The 17,697-nt window shown below is 36.6% G+C and overlaps 1 protein-coding gene across 3 annotated transcripts in view; it reads left to right on the forward strand.

Annotated features, from left to right (window-relative positions):
* The window catches only part of LOC105672163 (circadian regulator timeout), a 96,570-nt gene that overhangs the window by 8,829 nt on the left and 70,044 nt on the right, over positions 1-17,697 (forward strand). For all 3 annotated transcript variants that reach the window (XM_012366902.2, XM_067353372.1, XM_067353371.1), the window contains one exon: positions 3,356-3,453. In XM_012366902.2, the coding sequence (XP_012222325.1) occupies positions 3,356-3,453 (98 nt within the window). The remainder of the gene's footprint in view (positions 1-3,355; positions 3,454-17,697) is intronic.

The raw sequence follows: 17,697 nt of genomic DNA on the forward strand, positions 1-17,697 counted from the left end.
AATGTAATATCCTCTATTCTCTTCGCGTACACGTCTTCGTTTCTCAGTTACGGGTAGTGCTTCTGGTAATCGCGTTTCGTTTGCCTAGCAAATACTCCGTCGTCTGGCTACCGGTTTTAGTCCCCTAATTTTCCACTTGCACCGTCTGCGTCTCTTTTACAGTGATTTTAACTTAAGGATTGCATAATTCAAGAGTCATAAGATAGGCAATTACAACAGGAAAAACTGCATTTATTCGTCATTCTCTTCTCTCTGTCTTTGTCATGTGAATATGAAATGCAATATCTTTTTTGTTTGCGAAAACTAGTCATTTCGGAATTTTTGCTTTTGAATTTATTTGTAACAACAATTAAAACAAGTATACAGGCTATTTCTAGGATGATTTTTATTTTGTGTGCAAAAACTAAAAGAAAATTAAAGTTGCAATTATTTTTTAAAAATTGACTTCTCTTACTGGAAGCGCGACAACGCGTATATATTTTTAAGGACTCTTTTCCGTGACAGTTTAATATCCAAGATCCAAAGGCTGATTCATCACTTCGAATCTCCTTCGCCGAGAATGGACGTGTCGAAATTATCCATTTCATGTCTGGCAAAGCGGTATCGGCTTGTATGTCGGAACGTTGAGACGGCGAACGACTACGTCGACGGGCACGGCGCGTCTGAGAGATTCCATTGTCGCGGAACTTCAAATCGAGGGATAATGGGGATTGTATGCTGCTGAATTTCTATTCAGGCTGCTAGCAGCCAGCAGTGGCGTCGTACGAGCCACTTCTTCCGTTTCGGGGATAGAACCCTGCCTCTTCTTTAGCGGTTTCTCCACGTCTGCTTATTGGATTCATTTTCAGAGGGAAGAATTTCGAAAAACTTTCGAAAGTAGTTCAAGCTTCTTCGATCCGCGATTCTGAAACGCATTATTCAGCGTGAATTGCGATTGGCATACCAAATGATAAAACCAGATTTCTCACTTGAGTAAGATCTTTGGTTATAATTAGAAATATTTTTTTTTATAAATTAAGTTTTGGTTGTGTGTAATTTAATGATAAAAAATTATTTTATTTTAAATAGGTTACTTGAATAAAATTCGAAATCTTAAGAAAATTTAATTTGCAGGCTTAATTTAAAAAAAGTTCTAATTTATGACTTTATTCGAATTTCCTCCATAACGATTTGTGTTTCAAATTTAAATAACAAATCTATTCTTAACGTTTCACACGGTAGTCACAACTCACTCAATGTATGTCGTATGGATTACGTTTCTGTCGCATGTATGTAAACGCGAACGGATCATGCTCGGACTCGATTCCAACTAGAATTGTATATTGTGAAACGAACTGATGTGTTTCGCGTGTGTACGCATAAAACTAAACACAAACGTATGAGCATCCGCGTTAGAACAGTCCATACAGTCCGCTTTTATATGGTGGAATTGCAACTAAGTGCGATTTCGTGTCAAGTGACCAAATCCAATTCTCTGATTTTAATGCGACTCTGACGCTATTAGGACCGAGTAAAGTAGGAACGATTTTCATTATCAATCGTACGGTGCTGCGACAATAGAGTGAAATAGAAAGGATTTTCATCGCCGTTGCTATTTTTATGGCTGAGAGCTGCGATTATGTCGTAAGAGTATCGATGGAAAAGTGTCATTGTAATATTACTATTTTTATTGCGCCTTCAAAATTTTGTAATTTTTTTATTCTTTTCGGTTTGAATGCAAGAATTGTTTTCGCAAAATGGAACAACTAGAAAATTTTCGAAATATGACTAAATTCTGAAATATATTTAAAATTTAATTTAACTACTAAATACATTATAAAATTAGATTGAAAATTATATTTTAAAACGGAATTTACTGTGTGTGTGAGTGCATAATAATTATAAATTATAAAAGATTTTAATACAGAATATATTCTGAGATAGTTTTTTAATAACATATATGTAATTAAAGAAAATTGTATTAATACATTTTTACTGAAAATTTAAAGCAGACGAAGAGATGTTTGAAAGCAATTTTGTCATGTAATGCAAGGTTAAAAGTGTTTCACCATTAGCTCTACATTCTTTTTTGGGGCGTTGAAGACGTGACTTTACCTTTGTCCTCTAGTCACGTTCGCATACAACCATCTGTTTTCTTTTTTCTGAATCCTCATAAAGTATACTGGGTGTTCCACATCTACTAAGTTAGCTTTTATCTATTTTCTATGCAATTTTTTCTTAACGAAAACGTTGAAAGACTAATAATTTATAAGAGATTAGAAATAAATGAGAATATTATACGAAATAAAAAAGAGAAAATAATCTAAAAAATAAAATCATTAGAAGTTTTAGTGAATTATAATTAAATCAAATATTGCAGTTAATGCGTTTTGCAAGAATTATTTTTAATCACTGATGCAAATCGTGATAAATTTTGGCAATAAATTCGACAGAAATGAAATAGATCAAAATTGCTATTTTAATCTTTATTCTTCTTTCATCACATTACCTTCTATTTATTTGTTCAATGGTGATGGTGGCATTTCGCGCCTCGTAGCTTTAAGATACACAGGTACCTTGTAAAGGAGATGCATGTGTGTCGGCATCAACGATAGACGAGCGTAGGTGGAGTCGACGAAGAATGAGGGTTGGATGTGAGCACTTGACGGGAGGAGTCCGATGTTGGTGTAGATCGTGGTAAGGTTCTTGTGCTCAAAGGAACCTTCTACGAGACCTATTGAGTTTGCCACTCGGACTCTTCATCGCGCCACTCCTCTGCTACACTATACTCTTCCCTGTTCGTGTGAAGATAATGAATGGTCGTTTTATTTAATCATGTCGATTTTATTAACAGTGCACGAACCAGTGCACGATTTATGTGACGAGAAATTCGTTGCGTGATCTTGATATAATAGGGGGGATAGATCTCGTATCCTAGGAGGCATTTTATAATTGGAAAAACTGTTGAGATGAGAAAAACCTTTGCCTGTAATTGATTTTATGAACGCAATCTAAAATTGCAATTTAATTTTTCAGAACTTGATTCTTTGATCTATTTGTTTTAAAACGCGAGATTGCGAAATTGCTTATTTCTTCATTTGGTGCAGCTTGCGCCAAAGAAATTATAAATAACATAATATCTAGTATGCGAAATGTTGAACTTTACAACTTTGTGAAATATGAAGTTTCTGCAGCTTGTAATGAATTATGCATACAAAAGTGTTACATTACTGTATATTAGAACATAATAAGCTCAAGCTTGTGTAACGTAACAACGCTATTAAGCCGTTGTTGTCAGAAATGAACTTGTTACTTTAATATTACAAATATATTATTATATTTAAATGAAAAAAAAATATTGAAATTTATATTATAGAGAAATCTGGCCTGAGAACGATTGCTTCGGAAGAGCGGATATATCGCCGGAGGAGGAATTTTTAGCTCTTCGCGAAATCTTCTTTGCAGACCTGGGCGGTGAGTAATTTATTCCAAAATTTTATTTTCAATTTTGTAGTTTTGATATAAACTTTTATTGGCATTTCTTCGTTCCTAAAACTATTTAAACGAAATCTGTGGCAGTACACAGACTAATCGGATTAAAAAGCAAAATATCATGTATTGACAATCTCCGGTAGCGCCTTCGAAATAGAGTTAAAACTTGGTACTTTCAAAGCGTCGCTCATTAGCACTTTTTGCTTCCCCTGAGGATTGCCGGTACAACTTCAGTCTATCGCGAAACTTATATCCTCTCTGCATACATAACCCCGTGAGAAAAGAGTAGCTCCTACTTTACGTCCGCCTAATTATAAAGAGCAAAGTCTGTTATTAGGTTAAAGTATGAAAGTAATGAGTTGTTTTCCTTCCTTTACGGAGAAGAGTTCGTTACGACTGCTGATTTATTGAATTACGAAGTTTACTGAAACATTTTGGAAAGGAAAAAATAAAAGAGAAACGTGAACGTGTATACAAACTATAATAGCATCGTGCATTTTTCGTTAAGAAAATATCCGAAGGAACAAAGATATATAAATACATGATTTCATTCGAGATGCGTTTCCCTTGCAGGAACGATTTGTAATAACTGGCGCATATATCACGACACAAATTTAATTAAACGCGCCGTTGGTATTCATTTCATGCGCCTAATTTATGTGTGAATAACTACGCTATTCAGTACCGAGATTTTGCGACGATCCGCCACGTATTTATCTCTGTTCATTACCAACACAATAGTAGCTGCTGTAGACGTTTAAAATCTTTTAATTTTAACGTTATGCTTCTGCAAGCAACAGCAGTTCACTTTAATGAAAAAAATAATTGTTGTGGTTGAATTTTCATAGGAAATGTTACCTTTGTTGGTGTAGAATGTAAAGCATTTCATTCTACAAAAGCCATTATTATTATTAAAGCCGTTATTATTATATACACGTTGAAGTACGCGAAGCGCGACCGATTGATCTCTGTCATACTAGGAATTTTAGAAATTAATAATTAATTAATTTAAGTAAAAATTAGAATTTTCCACATGAAATTTATAACTTTAAAGCAAATTTATAAATTGGAAACCGATTTTCTCTATATTATTGCATCAAATTTATATTTTCGGGAATATAAATTTGACTTTGTAGAATCTATAGGTACAATAGAATTATCGATTAGATATCTATTTATTGTAATATACTGGTAATATCTCATTACATGAGCGACAAGTGCGCGCTCAACTTCCTTCCGTCGCCCTTTGTCACGAACGTCAGCGTAATAAAGAACGTTTTACGATCGCATGAATTACAAATTGTTCTACTGAATTCTACAGCTTAGAGCACGACAACACTGTCATGTGCATCTTCTTATATAGATGGTAGCGGGCTGACAAAGTCGTTAAATGTTAATCTCTCTTTTATATCCTGCCAACGTGCCATAGTCGTCATGCAGTATTCACCTACAGTGTGTTTTATATAAAACATCAGCGCCGACATCCAGACTGTTTTATTTTACGACGTGAGTAGTCTGAGGCACTACTCCATTATCTCCGCGTGTCTGAACCTCGCGCAATCTTTATACGTTAACCGATTATTCTTGCTTTTCCCTTTCTGCACAGGGAAAAAGTCTTGAAGAAAAAAAATAACAATTTATTTATTTATCTTTGATTATACTTTAGTTAGTAAATAAAAAATTCTCGATTATTCTCTAAAAAAATCGAATTTAAATTTGTTAAAGAATTGATAGAAACAAAAGGAATAATCGCATTTGTCGATACATGAAGGATTTGACGTAGTGACGAAAAGAATTATCTGCAAATAAAGACAAGTTTATATATTCTGGCGAAAGGGTGTATGCATGTGCGTACGGATTTTATCGGGGAAAGCGGAATCAGTCGATCCCACATTGGTTTCGTCGATTGAAGTTGTTTTTCCGCTTCGGCTACGTCCGCACACACTTTATGCATCTGGATGGGTGTACTTTGCGACTCGGCCACATCCCGATGGCTTTGCATACGGTGTACATAATAGTCTAGTAGTATCTGTTTCGCGCTGATAAACCAACTGCGGAAATTGGCGGCTGTTCCGCGAGACAAGTTTTTTCGTCGGTTACGAAAATATGACTTGTCGAAATACGTTTAATCTGTGCAATATCCGCACAAGTATTTCGATGTCATTGTTATCGCAATTCTGCTATCTGTTTCACAGTTCAAAAAATAATGATTCGAAAAGTTTCATTTTCCACCAAAAAAAAAAAATAACGCCATTTCCTGTTTCTCAATTTGCGGAAACAGTTTGAATAATTTGAAAATGTTGCGATATTCGCGGAACAGGTTAAATTGATAACTTGGACAATTAGATATTCGAAATTGCTTCTCGAACTCGTTAATGATTTTGTAGCAAGGAAGCCAGAGAGGTCAGGTAGGGAGCGGAGCAAACGATTATTTGTCATCCGTGACAAGGATACTTCATCAAGAACGTTTATAAATAATCGCGATCGATATCGAGGAGGTTTCGCAGCATACCGGAAGGTTTTACTTATTCATGTCTGTCTGCGAGTAGAACGGTACTACCATGTATAAAGTATACGTTTCATCGACTCGTGCTCGGTCCAAAGTATGAGAGTAGGGAGCAGAGGAAGATGTGCTGTACTTGGGTGCGATTTTTCTCCTTTCTTCGCTCGATTCCAACTTGTTAGACCGAATGGGTGATGGATGCTCGCGAGGAGTCAGCCCATGTGTTCTTTTCTCTTCGAAGTCGAACGTTTGATGAATGAAGGCTGAATTGAAAAGTCTTGACGGAAGGGAGCGAAACGCAGCGACGAAATTTGCATGCCGCGGTCGTAAAAGCGATCCCTTCTTCGTGTCTATTCAATTTGTACACGTTTAGTTAACTAACGTATGTGTTTTGCCAAGATCTCTCGGATTCTCTTGCCGGTGTGTATTTATATTCATCTCCCTTTGTATTATTGTAACGAAGCGAAAATTAATACTATTATATAAAATTAATATTTATAATTAATGCTTAATGTAAACTTTTTATTAAAATTACTTTATTATTTTATTAAAATAGTAACGTGTTTATTAATTTTAATCATAAATTGAATTCGGTAATATTATATTTCTCGGTAATTTATATTTCTTGGATGAAATAAATATTATTACGTTGCTGCAAAATTTTTCTCCTCTACGCAAGGATGTCCTCTACGAGGACGACATGCTCGCGTGATTTTTCCGCAGTTCCGCAAATGCGAATACTCGGGGTAGTTTCATTAATTTTTTCACCACTTTTCAGCATCGAGTTTGTATAACCATAATAACTTTTCTTATTTACCGTAATGCGGAAAAAAGTCATCTTTGACATTTCCTGAAAGTACCGTGTACCTAAAATACGTAGATTGGCGACGCCGGATACTGGTTGTATGTCGAGGAAGTGGAGAAGTGGCTTCGAGAGGTATGAAAGAACTTTTATCGGGGTGGAAACTTCGTCTTCCTTCCGAGCGGCGTGAAGCCATAGGAACGAACGGGGAATTATTTAGTACAAGACGTAGAGTAAACAACAGATGTACTACCAACATTTGTTCCGAGCTTTATTCTTTTTTGCGTAACTTTTGAAGCGACCCTCTAATGCGATTCTCTTCTCTTACATTTAGCAGAATGGAGATATTATCGAAAAATGTGCATTATTTGCAATCAGCTTGCGTTTTGCGCTGCGTAAGCGCTTGTAGGAGTTGAAGTTAACCATACAATGGCAAGATTAATATTTAAAGTGCAAATTCCTATACTTCTTAACTTTTTACAATTTACTAAATTCGATCGAGTATCTTGTTCCTTTTTTTGCATTGTTTTCGCATTGTGGTATTATCCTTTTTACTTCGCTGTGGCAACACGGCTGAAATAATCAGATCGAATCGACGTTCCGGGGGATTTGAGGCAAAGCGAGGGCTGAAATTTACATCCTGTGCTTGCTCAAGCGATCGCTACCATATGTTTGCATTCTCATAGCGTCCTTCTTCCACTCCACGTCGGTGCTTCAGGTAATTCGGCCAGGATCGGTACGCCACGTCCGCTGGCCTCTGATCAAATTGCGATGCACCATATTACCTCTTGCGATTTCAAAATAAGCCAATTCAGCATCTGTTGTTGGATTTGAATTTTCCGATCTTGTATAAGATTTTATTTTTTTTTTATTTTTTTATAATGTCGGCATTTTTGTAATTATTATATTAATTTTATTTATAAATTTTTATTGTTTGCTACGTACGTACATTAATACGCTTGCCTTTTTGAGAAAGATCTTGTTTAAATATATTCGTACTGCCTTTAATTAGTAGTCATACGCGGAGAAAATTTTATATTAAAAATTACTTATGATACGGCAATAGCCGGCGGACTATAATTGTAATTTTAAATACTATGGCCATTACGTGAAAAACATAGTAAAAATTTTTAATTCTTAATTTCTTCATAGTCCGCAACTACTGTACATAGGAATTTTTTATATAAAATTTTTTCCACGTATTTATTCTCATTGATAATCTACGAATTATTCACATTTTTGTTTTTTTTGTGTGATATAAATTAAAAAATGAATGTTTTGTATAAGTTTAAGAATTTTTTCAACAAATTAAAAATTTTTTATTTATCGTGGAAAGATAGAGAAATGTCTGTACTTTAGCAACAACCAAGTATTGAGTGGAGTGTTGAGGGAGTACTTCAATCCGACATTTAGCAGTGTTCAAGTATCAAGGAAACAACGACGGCGCGTTAATGTTTCTTTTTCATCGTTTCCCCTCATGCCGTAGCGATATGATAGTCCCCTCCCTAACGACGTATAACCATTAATATGCAAAAGCGGTACTCAACGAGTTCATTCATTTCATCATGCCTTCCCCTGTCGCTCGTTCTCCCTTTCCCTTTCTACATTGGCGGTAGATATTTTACCTTTGCCATTCTTGTTCGGGCATACCTTGGGAGATATTCATGTGAAATATATCCGCTGGCTTTTCTTTTTTCCGGCTTTCTAAAACCCGTCGCGGGGAGAGAATCGGCAGTTAAAAAGAAAGAAAGATAACCGAAGAGGGCGGACGTTACTTTCACGACGCTATCTGAATGTTATAGCTATACAAATGATATGCAGGGGGTACTCTGAGGCCACTTTAGTTCCCACGTAAGCTCCCGTGGTAGCTCTCCCTCGGCAGCAGTTAATGAAGTTATGATTGAAGGTTAAATTCCATGAAATTGCCTCGGTTAATGGCTATGCTTCATGCCATGAATGCAAATCAATGCAAAAAATTCGACGCGGCAATAAGCATCGTGAAATAATCGAGATTTTTGTGGAAAATTTTGCATTTCATCGTCGCGGCTATGGGAAATGTACATATTGAGATTAGGACTTTGAAAATATTTGAATATTTGTATTAGCACTAGCGGAGTAGAATTCAAACTTTGTTCGGCAAATATAAAAGCGCGCGTACAACAGATCGCTCGTGTAACCATGAAAAATTTTATAAATATAAAAATACCGCGTAAAGCTGAAAGAGTAGCGTGATATTAATTCAATTGTTCGGAAATAGAATTTTTATTCGTGAATTATAAAAATGATCAAGCTCCGATTATATGAAAAACGAAAATGAACGAGGCTCGAATATTCAAATATATTCGGAATTTCTTTATCTACTTTCGTTTTAGCTCTAATTGACACACGGAAAGAATCGTGAAATTGCGTTAATAATTAATATCACCACGGATGAAAAGTTAGCGGCGCAAATCGCCAACTGACGTTTCTGTCGTTTCTACGTTTCGTTGTTCTTCGTCCGCGCACCCTTTGTACGCGATGAACGTGAACGCGACGCGTCGCATGGCAAACCCTGCCCGGCGGCGTGCGACTCGATTAAATAATAATGCATTTACGAGTTGCGTAGAAATTGAATAACAGTCGGGCTTGAATAATACAGATATGTAAATGGCCCGGGATGGAGGTCGGCCCGGGGTTGAGCTCACGACGGGGTTGGAAGCGCGGGCGCAGACGGGATCATTTATATTGTAACTCCAGTGCGCTCTGAATTTCTCTCTACGCCGTGCGCGCCAGGTGCGTCTCACTTTCTTCACCGTTTCTTCTTTCGTATTCCATTTATCGGCTTTCACCTGCACCTATTCTTACAACCAAGAGCTCCTCCTCATCTTTGCTTTGCCTCTCCCACCCTCGCGCTGTTTGCCTTTCATGTTCGTCTACGACGGGGTTCCCGTTTTATGCGCTCGTTAAGTATTTTCCATGATTCTGTGTTTTATTGTTTGTACGAATCCTTTTATCCGGCTTTTCCTCTTGCCGTAACGGCAGAGACATTTTCATGCGCTCCGCTATATTTTACGTATAACATCTTTTATCACCCGAGCTTCAGATTTTTTTATATTCTATCACGCGCTTCTTTGCGCCGTTTTCAACATATCAGACCTTATAACAGATAGATCGGATATTTGAGATTTAATAATAATGTTGAAAATTTTTTTATGTGCACCTCACAAATGGAATGGAATTTTTGCAGAAATTATAATATTTTAAGTTGCAAATCTTATAGATATTAGCATTTATTTGAATAATATGATTCTTGGAATATCATCGCGGTTCTCTGTTATAAACCTCGTTTATTACATGTATCCGGCAATTCTCGTACGCTTAGGCTCCTTAATCGGTATGCCACAACCACGAGCTGAATATGTTTCTCCGGGCTAATGCGGACGTAATGTTCCGCGAAACAGAGTTACCGCGGTCGTGCTGCGACGAATGGGACACCGGCGTGCCTGCGCTTTTAACTTGCACCCCCCCGAAACGGCCATTCTCGGCACATCCAGGCGTTCCAGCGGAATATCTAAATCGGATTTGTGCCCTACTAGAAATAACTGAAATTTCTACAGAGTGCGGAAGCTACCGCGAGACGAGCAAGTTTCTCCGGGGCTTTAATAACTGCTTAACGGATTTCGCGGTGGGTTATTCGATTGCCACTGAAATTCGAGAGACCCATGCCAGGCCGCGATGGTCTCATCGCCGATTTCTCTGCCTCGCATGTGCTTCGCTTGCAATAGAAGCCCACTAAAGCTCGTTGCGAGTTTTCGTGGTCTACGGAACATTGTAAAATTGGAAAATGTATCTGCGCTTAACCTTAGATCGTGTGATGCTTGAAAATATTTACCACGACGGTATTTTAATTAATACATATGTATATGCACGTGTCTGATTTGTTGAGAGAACTTTATTTTTAGTCGGAATTTTTTGCGATAATTATGATTGCTATGTGGTTTTACTATTATTTTTTTTTATCTAAAAAACCTTGTTTTATTTTGAAAATAAGTTTGCATACGAAAATTGCTTAGATTCGAAAAAAATATGAATTTGCATACATAAACTCTACAGTGTAGACTTTTTTTAAAAAATTGTTTTGTGCATATTCTTGCTTGCTTGCTTTGACTACGGCTATAGAATAGAACTATTGCTGCTACCGAAGCTATCGTGGCATTTTGTAGCACCCCTATGGGTAGTAGTCCTTCCCTCGCGAGGGACCTTGCCAGAAAATTGAATTCGGATATGTGCGCTATATGCTGAATGCGCATCGGATTTATTTATTTCATGATGAGCCGTATGCATGGGGACGAAGAAACGAGAAAGGGAAGCGCGGCAGTGGATAGGTAAATCCGTTCTCGAAAATCAATGAACTCAATAACCAATTACCGTTTTTTTACGATTTGCAACTGAAATTGCACGTTTTATCGCGACCGGCTAAGTGATCGACTATATAGATGGGCTATGTATGCAAATTGACGCAAAGCTTAATCCTTCTTCGAATTTGCAAACCGTAAACTACGTTTGGGAATTTGGTGACGATTTTTTGTTATCAACGTTGATGCACTTCAGGGTATTGAGATTATTTTTCAGTTATTTTCAGGATGCGAAAAAATTCTTGTGCAAAAAAGATAAATTGAGTAGTGTTGTGCGAGAAAATGAGTTAATCTAAAAAAGAGTAATAGTTTTTGGAAAATTAAACTTTTAAAATACTCTGTCAAAAATCAATAGTATTTATTTTGTATGTTTTTTTCTTTTCTCGAAAAATGTGCAGTGTACAGATCCTACATTTTTTAAATGCAGCGTTGTTAATTTACGCAGCACATATCTCAATTTTAAGTTTAACGCATTAATTCCTGGTTTACAGTGACGTTTGAAAGCGGGGTACTTCATGCCACGCTTACGTCGTATTAATTAGAGCTGTTTATGCAGTCTATTACACTTTTAATTGAACTGGTTAAAAAACCGCGGTATTTAAACTACGTCTATCATTAGCTCTCGTGCCTCAAAAGGAAGCGGTCGCGACAAGCACGTCTTAATGACTTCTCGACGACACAATTACGTTCCCGCTCTCGTGAAACGACGTGAGATAAATTTAAATGCGTATCTGCCCAGCGCGATGCCACTCCGGTGAAAGCGAGAGGGATGCTGGCGAGAGGATGAAGTTCTGATACGAGAATGAAACAGCTCCGCGCTTTTTTATCGCAATTCACCGTTCTCGTAATAAAAGCAAAGGGTAGATAGGGTAAACGGTGGTGTGAGTAACGTCCTCGATGATCTATATTGAAAATGGAATTACGTTGCAGGGGGATAATGCATTCCTTTCGAGCATGGATACTAGTAACATCACCTTCGAAAGACATTTGTGCAGTTAATGATATCCCGTAGGAATATCGTTTGAAGCGACGCGAAAACTTGTTCTTTTTTTTTTATTGGTTTTCAGACGACCACGCGCGATATTTTCGTTGGAGATATTTTTATTTGAAAATATACAGGATATTAAGCAGGATATACAGAATATACAACTAATGTGTACAGGATATTAAATTAATCAAATAATTTATTAAATATTGATGTGATATTAAATATTAATGCGATTGAATCAGGGCACTTTTTATCGAAAACTTTATATTTTTCAAGTAATTTATTTAAATTTTATTAACAGTAATTAACAATTTTAATTTAAATTACATTTATTAACATTTAAATTAATAAGCAAATAAGAACTTTTTATAGAGTTTTCTTATTAAGCAATTTTAATATTAATTGCCATATTCTGTAATGAGTAATATTTTAATGTTATTTTATCTAATTTTTTTTCCTAATTTTATTCGTTTTTTGAACATATTTGAAATGTACCATATAAGAGCACATTATGGTGTTATCGATTTATACATAAATTTTAGATGTAAGCGCAATGTAGAGGAATCTCAGATTGTACCGGAAAGCTTTATCATTAACTATCGGATAACGCGATCGTATATTTTTATAAGCAAGGCAGTATTATTGCCTTATCTGCCGAGAGTTCTTCGAGAGGCACGGTGCATCGCATGTAAGTGACCGCGAATGTTAATTTATGGGCTGAATAACGACTTTCCGATCTTGGATACTTGCCACCGCGCGGGACTTTAGCGAGGGCGGTTTTACTACGTGGAATAAATTTCCGGGAAGTACGCGACCTGATCCATAAAGTAAGAAATCTTCGACAAGAGGGAGAGGGTGGAGCGCATCTCTGGCACGGTAATTTCACTTTCTTTAGGTGTTCCTCTTTCTCTCTCATTTCTCACGAGAATAATTTCATTATGCTGGAGATTTTAGTTAAATCGATGCGCTGGTGCGGCTTATTCATATCCCGGTGCAGATAATTAAAATTGTGCAATGATTAATACGGCAGAAAGTATATTAGGATTGTTAGAAACGTAATGAACGGACTGAATAAAACATAACTTTAATTTTTTTTCCTGAGAAAAAGTTCAATTTTTTACGTATCCAGTAATTTCACGTTAATTATCCTTTTGAAATTGTTTTGAATTTTTCATTTGGTAATGGGTTAAAATAATGGCGATTTTCGCAAACAGCGCTAAAGGAAGGCGAATGACGCTTTTGTGAACCGTGAAGAGATGTCAGCGAAAGTCACCGGGGCAGCTCGTTAAGCCGACGAACGGTGATTCGTCCGATTTGGCAGAAAATCAATGACGACCTGTCAATAAGCAGACGTCTGCTTTCCGCTTCTATCCCCATAATCTTCGTGCGGCGGGTCGAATAAAGCGCGGCTTCTTTTTTGTAGAATATAGAGAGAAAGAGAGAATCTGATAAAATCTGGCACAGTCGCACGGTTGTCTCTCCTAAAATTTCATCCTGCGCTCCGTTTGCGATGGAATCGCGGAGTATCCTGATATTGCGTTTGGTGCATCAAAAATATTATTATTTGCATAGTAAGCGTATCGGTATATTGTTCAAAGGTTTTCCCGAATTTCACTCGTATCTAAAATTCTGACGATAAATATATCTTTTTCTATTAAATGTTTATGGTTTACAAATATTCCAAAGTATTTACTTCACTAAGAGAGCGAGAGAGAGAGAGTTCCAATCTTTTTGCATCTGAAAAAATAGTTGAATGCTGATATTTCTTGATTTCTGTATGGTGGATTGTTTCGTATTTGTGACAACATCTCTTATTATTATATATATATATATATATATATATATTTGACGAGTTATTATTTCAAGCAAACGTTTAAGAAAACACAACGAATGAAAGAAAATATTAAACACACAGTGAGGAACGCGTGTCGAAACTTTCTTATTACGTTTCTTCTTCATTATGTTTTTCTCCCGTTCTCGTTTGCGCGGGAAAATCACTCCAGTGAATGTTAAAGCCAAACACTCTTTTCGGCGTTACTTATCGGGATTCTTGATTACTTCCGAGATCTGAAAGAAGTTGTTCAAAGAACGGCAAGTCTGCGGTGAAATTGTATGTAAATTAAAAGGAGAGGCGAAGAAATGTAAAAAATGTTATTGCGATTTTTGGGGAATAGGCAAGTCGGATTAGCGCTGGGGCTCCGAGATTGAACGAGCGACTTAGGGAGACTTCTGTTAGAAGTCATGGTTAGCGAAACGGCAGAACGCAGTGACGAGAGGGGTTGAAAAGCAAAAAAAGAAACTCATTTCGTCTAGATTTGGTTAGATAATCCTCCTTCAGGCGGAAGAGGATTGCTTCCGTGACACGATGAAATGAAATAAAGTGCAGCGATAAAATACGAAGGATAATTTTACACTTGTAATTGGTTTTAAGTGAATATTTTTTATCGCACCATGAAAAGTTTATGAATTTGATCGATAAAACTCAGCTATTTTATCTTAAATAATTAATTATGATCGATTATTTAATATTGATGAGATGCCAATTAAATTTCTCAGATTTTTTAAAATAGTTTGTCAAATTATTTAATGAATACTCTCGTGTTTCGAAGGGTTTTGAGCTTCAAGGGCTAAGCTTAAAAAGTTTATAATTGGTGACGTGACTTCGAAAAAACTTGTCGCGAAACTTTTGTTATCGATTTTTTTGAATGAGTTGATATCGACTCAGCCCCCCCACAAAAAACATTAATTTCTTGCTCAGCGTGACGAGCTTAAAAATTTTAATTTGCGGAATATGAAAGCTCATAAATAGCTTATAATTTTGCGCTATTGGTTTTTTTATTTGTGCAAGGTGGAGGGGGGGGGCAGCTCGACAGGGGTCTTTTTTGATTTATCCACTCAAAAGATGTTGTAATTAATATGGTAATGTTCGAGTGGCCGAAGAAATTGATTTTTATCAGACGTCGTTTATCCTCCGTAACCAAGTCTGCGTGCTATCCGAAATCCGGCTGGATCAGATACTCGGCGCTGGTTAAGAGCAACATCCTATAAATAAACACACACATGCACACACGTGACACCGACAGTTTCCGGGGCGAAATTTCTCCTTCGTGATTGCGTTTGTGGGCTGCACCTACGGTAATCCCGCAATCTTCACCTGTCGCGCACCGTGCCGCTTTGGCACAGCTCGAACCAATTATCTGTGTTGCCTTTGATGTCGCCCACCTTTCGCGGATGTTTGCGTCAAACAGCGTCGGGGTCTCCTTGACAAAGGATCTTTCTGAAAATTCTGCGAGTATATGCCATCCATTCACCATTTTCTTCAATAGCTGTTTGTGCAGTCCATGTAGCGTTCTCTAAAGATTTTCCGTAATCGAATGCAGAATCAAAGAGCCGCTTTCAAATGGAAATTTATCGCTCTCCAACGCGGGCGCGCGCGTGAACATATCTGTGAAATATTAATTAAATTTTTGTTACCACGTCGCTTATAGATGGGTGAGAAAAAGGGATTGCCGCGGTGTTTTAAACGTCAGCGACGAGATTTATGCTAAAATTGATGGAATTTCGACGATGACATAATCTATACGATTTACGTAATTCTTCTGCGATCGAATCGAATAAGTGCTCGGTGGCAATATCATATACTACAACAATGAGACGAGGCAGGAGAAGAAAGAGAAGCTGGAAAACTGTTGCAGAGCTTTACTTTAATCTGATCCACGGTTCGGGAAATCGTAAAGACCGTACGCCACGAAGATGGCTTAAAACAGAGACGTGAGAGAGTTACGAAGTCTTGGATGAAAGTTCGCGGCTTTCCGTTAGCGACCGTTACTGAAAATTCTTCTTGACAAGATTCCATCTCGTATTTCTTCATTGCCGTGGCTATTTTTCGCGGCTTAGAAACTATAAACTTTCATCGCACATGTGCGCGCAGATAGGACCGATCCGGATAATTGCGAACACGGGGATAGATGTAGAATATTTTTCAATGATGAATCTAAAAAGAGATGATATCCGATTTATCTGTCGAAACGTTATTGATATTTTTTAAATGCGTGTGATGTACTGCTGATATTAATTATTACTTAAAATAGAGGACCAATTGGAAATGGCATTTTACTTTTTTGTCAATCTGGCTTAAAATATTTTACTCTAAATTAATTCAACACAAATATTTAATACGTTAATGTTTAATATATAATATTTTATGTGTGACGTTTGCTATTTTTATGAAGGGCAAATCAAATTTTTATTGCAAATACTCTTTTCATGTAGAATTTGTATTGCAAATGATATTTTCATTAAAACCATTTCCAATTTTCTTCTGTAGGCGGCTTACAAAGGCGTTGAACTGCGAAGAAATTTCTCATCATTTGACACTCCCACCCTTTATTTTTTTTCCACGGTGCTTTAAATCTAGTAGAAAATACGGTTGTATCTTCTCGAATTTATATCTAATGTACCGTGGATGTCATATTTATAACGTATATACGAATGAGAATATTTTGCTTACTTCGTGCCCCTTTTCCGTGTCTGCGTCGAATTTATACTCGTCCCCGACAGACTCGTTTTTATCGCGAAGCGAATAATATCTCCGCACAATACAGATCCTAGTAACAAATAACGGTTCCTACTTCTTCAGTTCGAGGAACGAACGCAAATCCTTTCCCGTCACAGAATGATCAGATAAGATTTAATATCTTGTTTCTCTCATCTTCATAATGCGCGCTAGCTTTTTATCAAAGAAGGGCGGATTGTTTTCAGCCGTGCTAAATCCTTTTTTATTTTTTTTATTTTTTTTAAGTTATTCAGCATACTAAAAATTTTTGCAAACTTTTATTGTCGTGCCATAAAATGACAACAATTTTAATAATATTAATTAAAGTAGCTTAATAACGTTCTATTATATTTTACCAACGCATAAATGTGGTACAAAATATAGTATTACATCTTATTATACATAAATATGATATATAATGTGTATTGTTCGTAGATGGATCATTACTTGAATATATTTTATAAATGTTTGCTTCTGCGATTTTTTCCGCTCCGTTCTGATGGCTATCGCCAATTAATTTTCAGCACGTCGTGCTTTTTTACGCCGTTGTGCGAGAAATCGTTTGCTAACGAAAATCAGCGTCGCTCACTGGCTCCGCTTCCATCCTTCAATAATTTTTATTTCTTTTGCCGTTCTGCAAATGGCGCGACGGAATAATTAATAATCAGCTTCAATCGCGTGGCAGGGCCAACGTCAATTAAATTCGCGCTAAAAACGACTTGCCTATGAAACTCGCGAAATATGTGACCGATAGGTCTTTAGTATCTTCGATTCGAAATGTCCATTATTCTCATTAATCTTGAATAAGTATTTTCGAAAAAAAAAACCGACGTGACCGCTAATTGTGTTATAAGTAGTTCAAAATCATAGCAATTAGCAATTCCCTTTTAATTTTCTCTCAAATGCATGTTATTTTATGAGAGATAAAATATCAATTTATTTCTCGAAATACAGCATGCGACATACATTTTCTCGAGCATGCAA

Source organism: Linepithema humile, chromosome 4 (assembly GCF_040581485.1).
Source record: "Linepithema humile isolate Giens D197 chromosome 4, Lhum_UNIL_v1.0, whole genome shotgun sequence".
NCBI classification, from domain to species: domain Eukaryota; kingdom Metazoa; phylum Arthropoda; class Insecta; order Hymenoptera; family Formicidae; genus Linepithema; species Linepithema humile.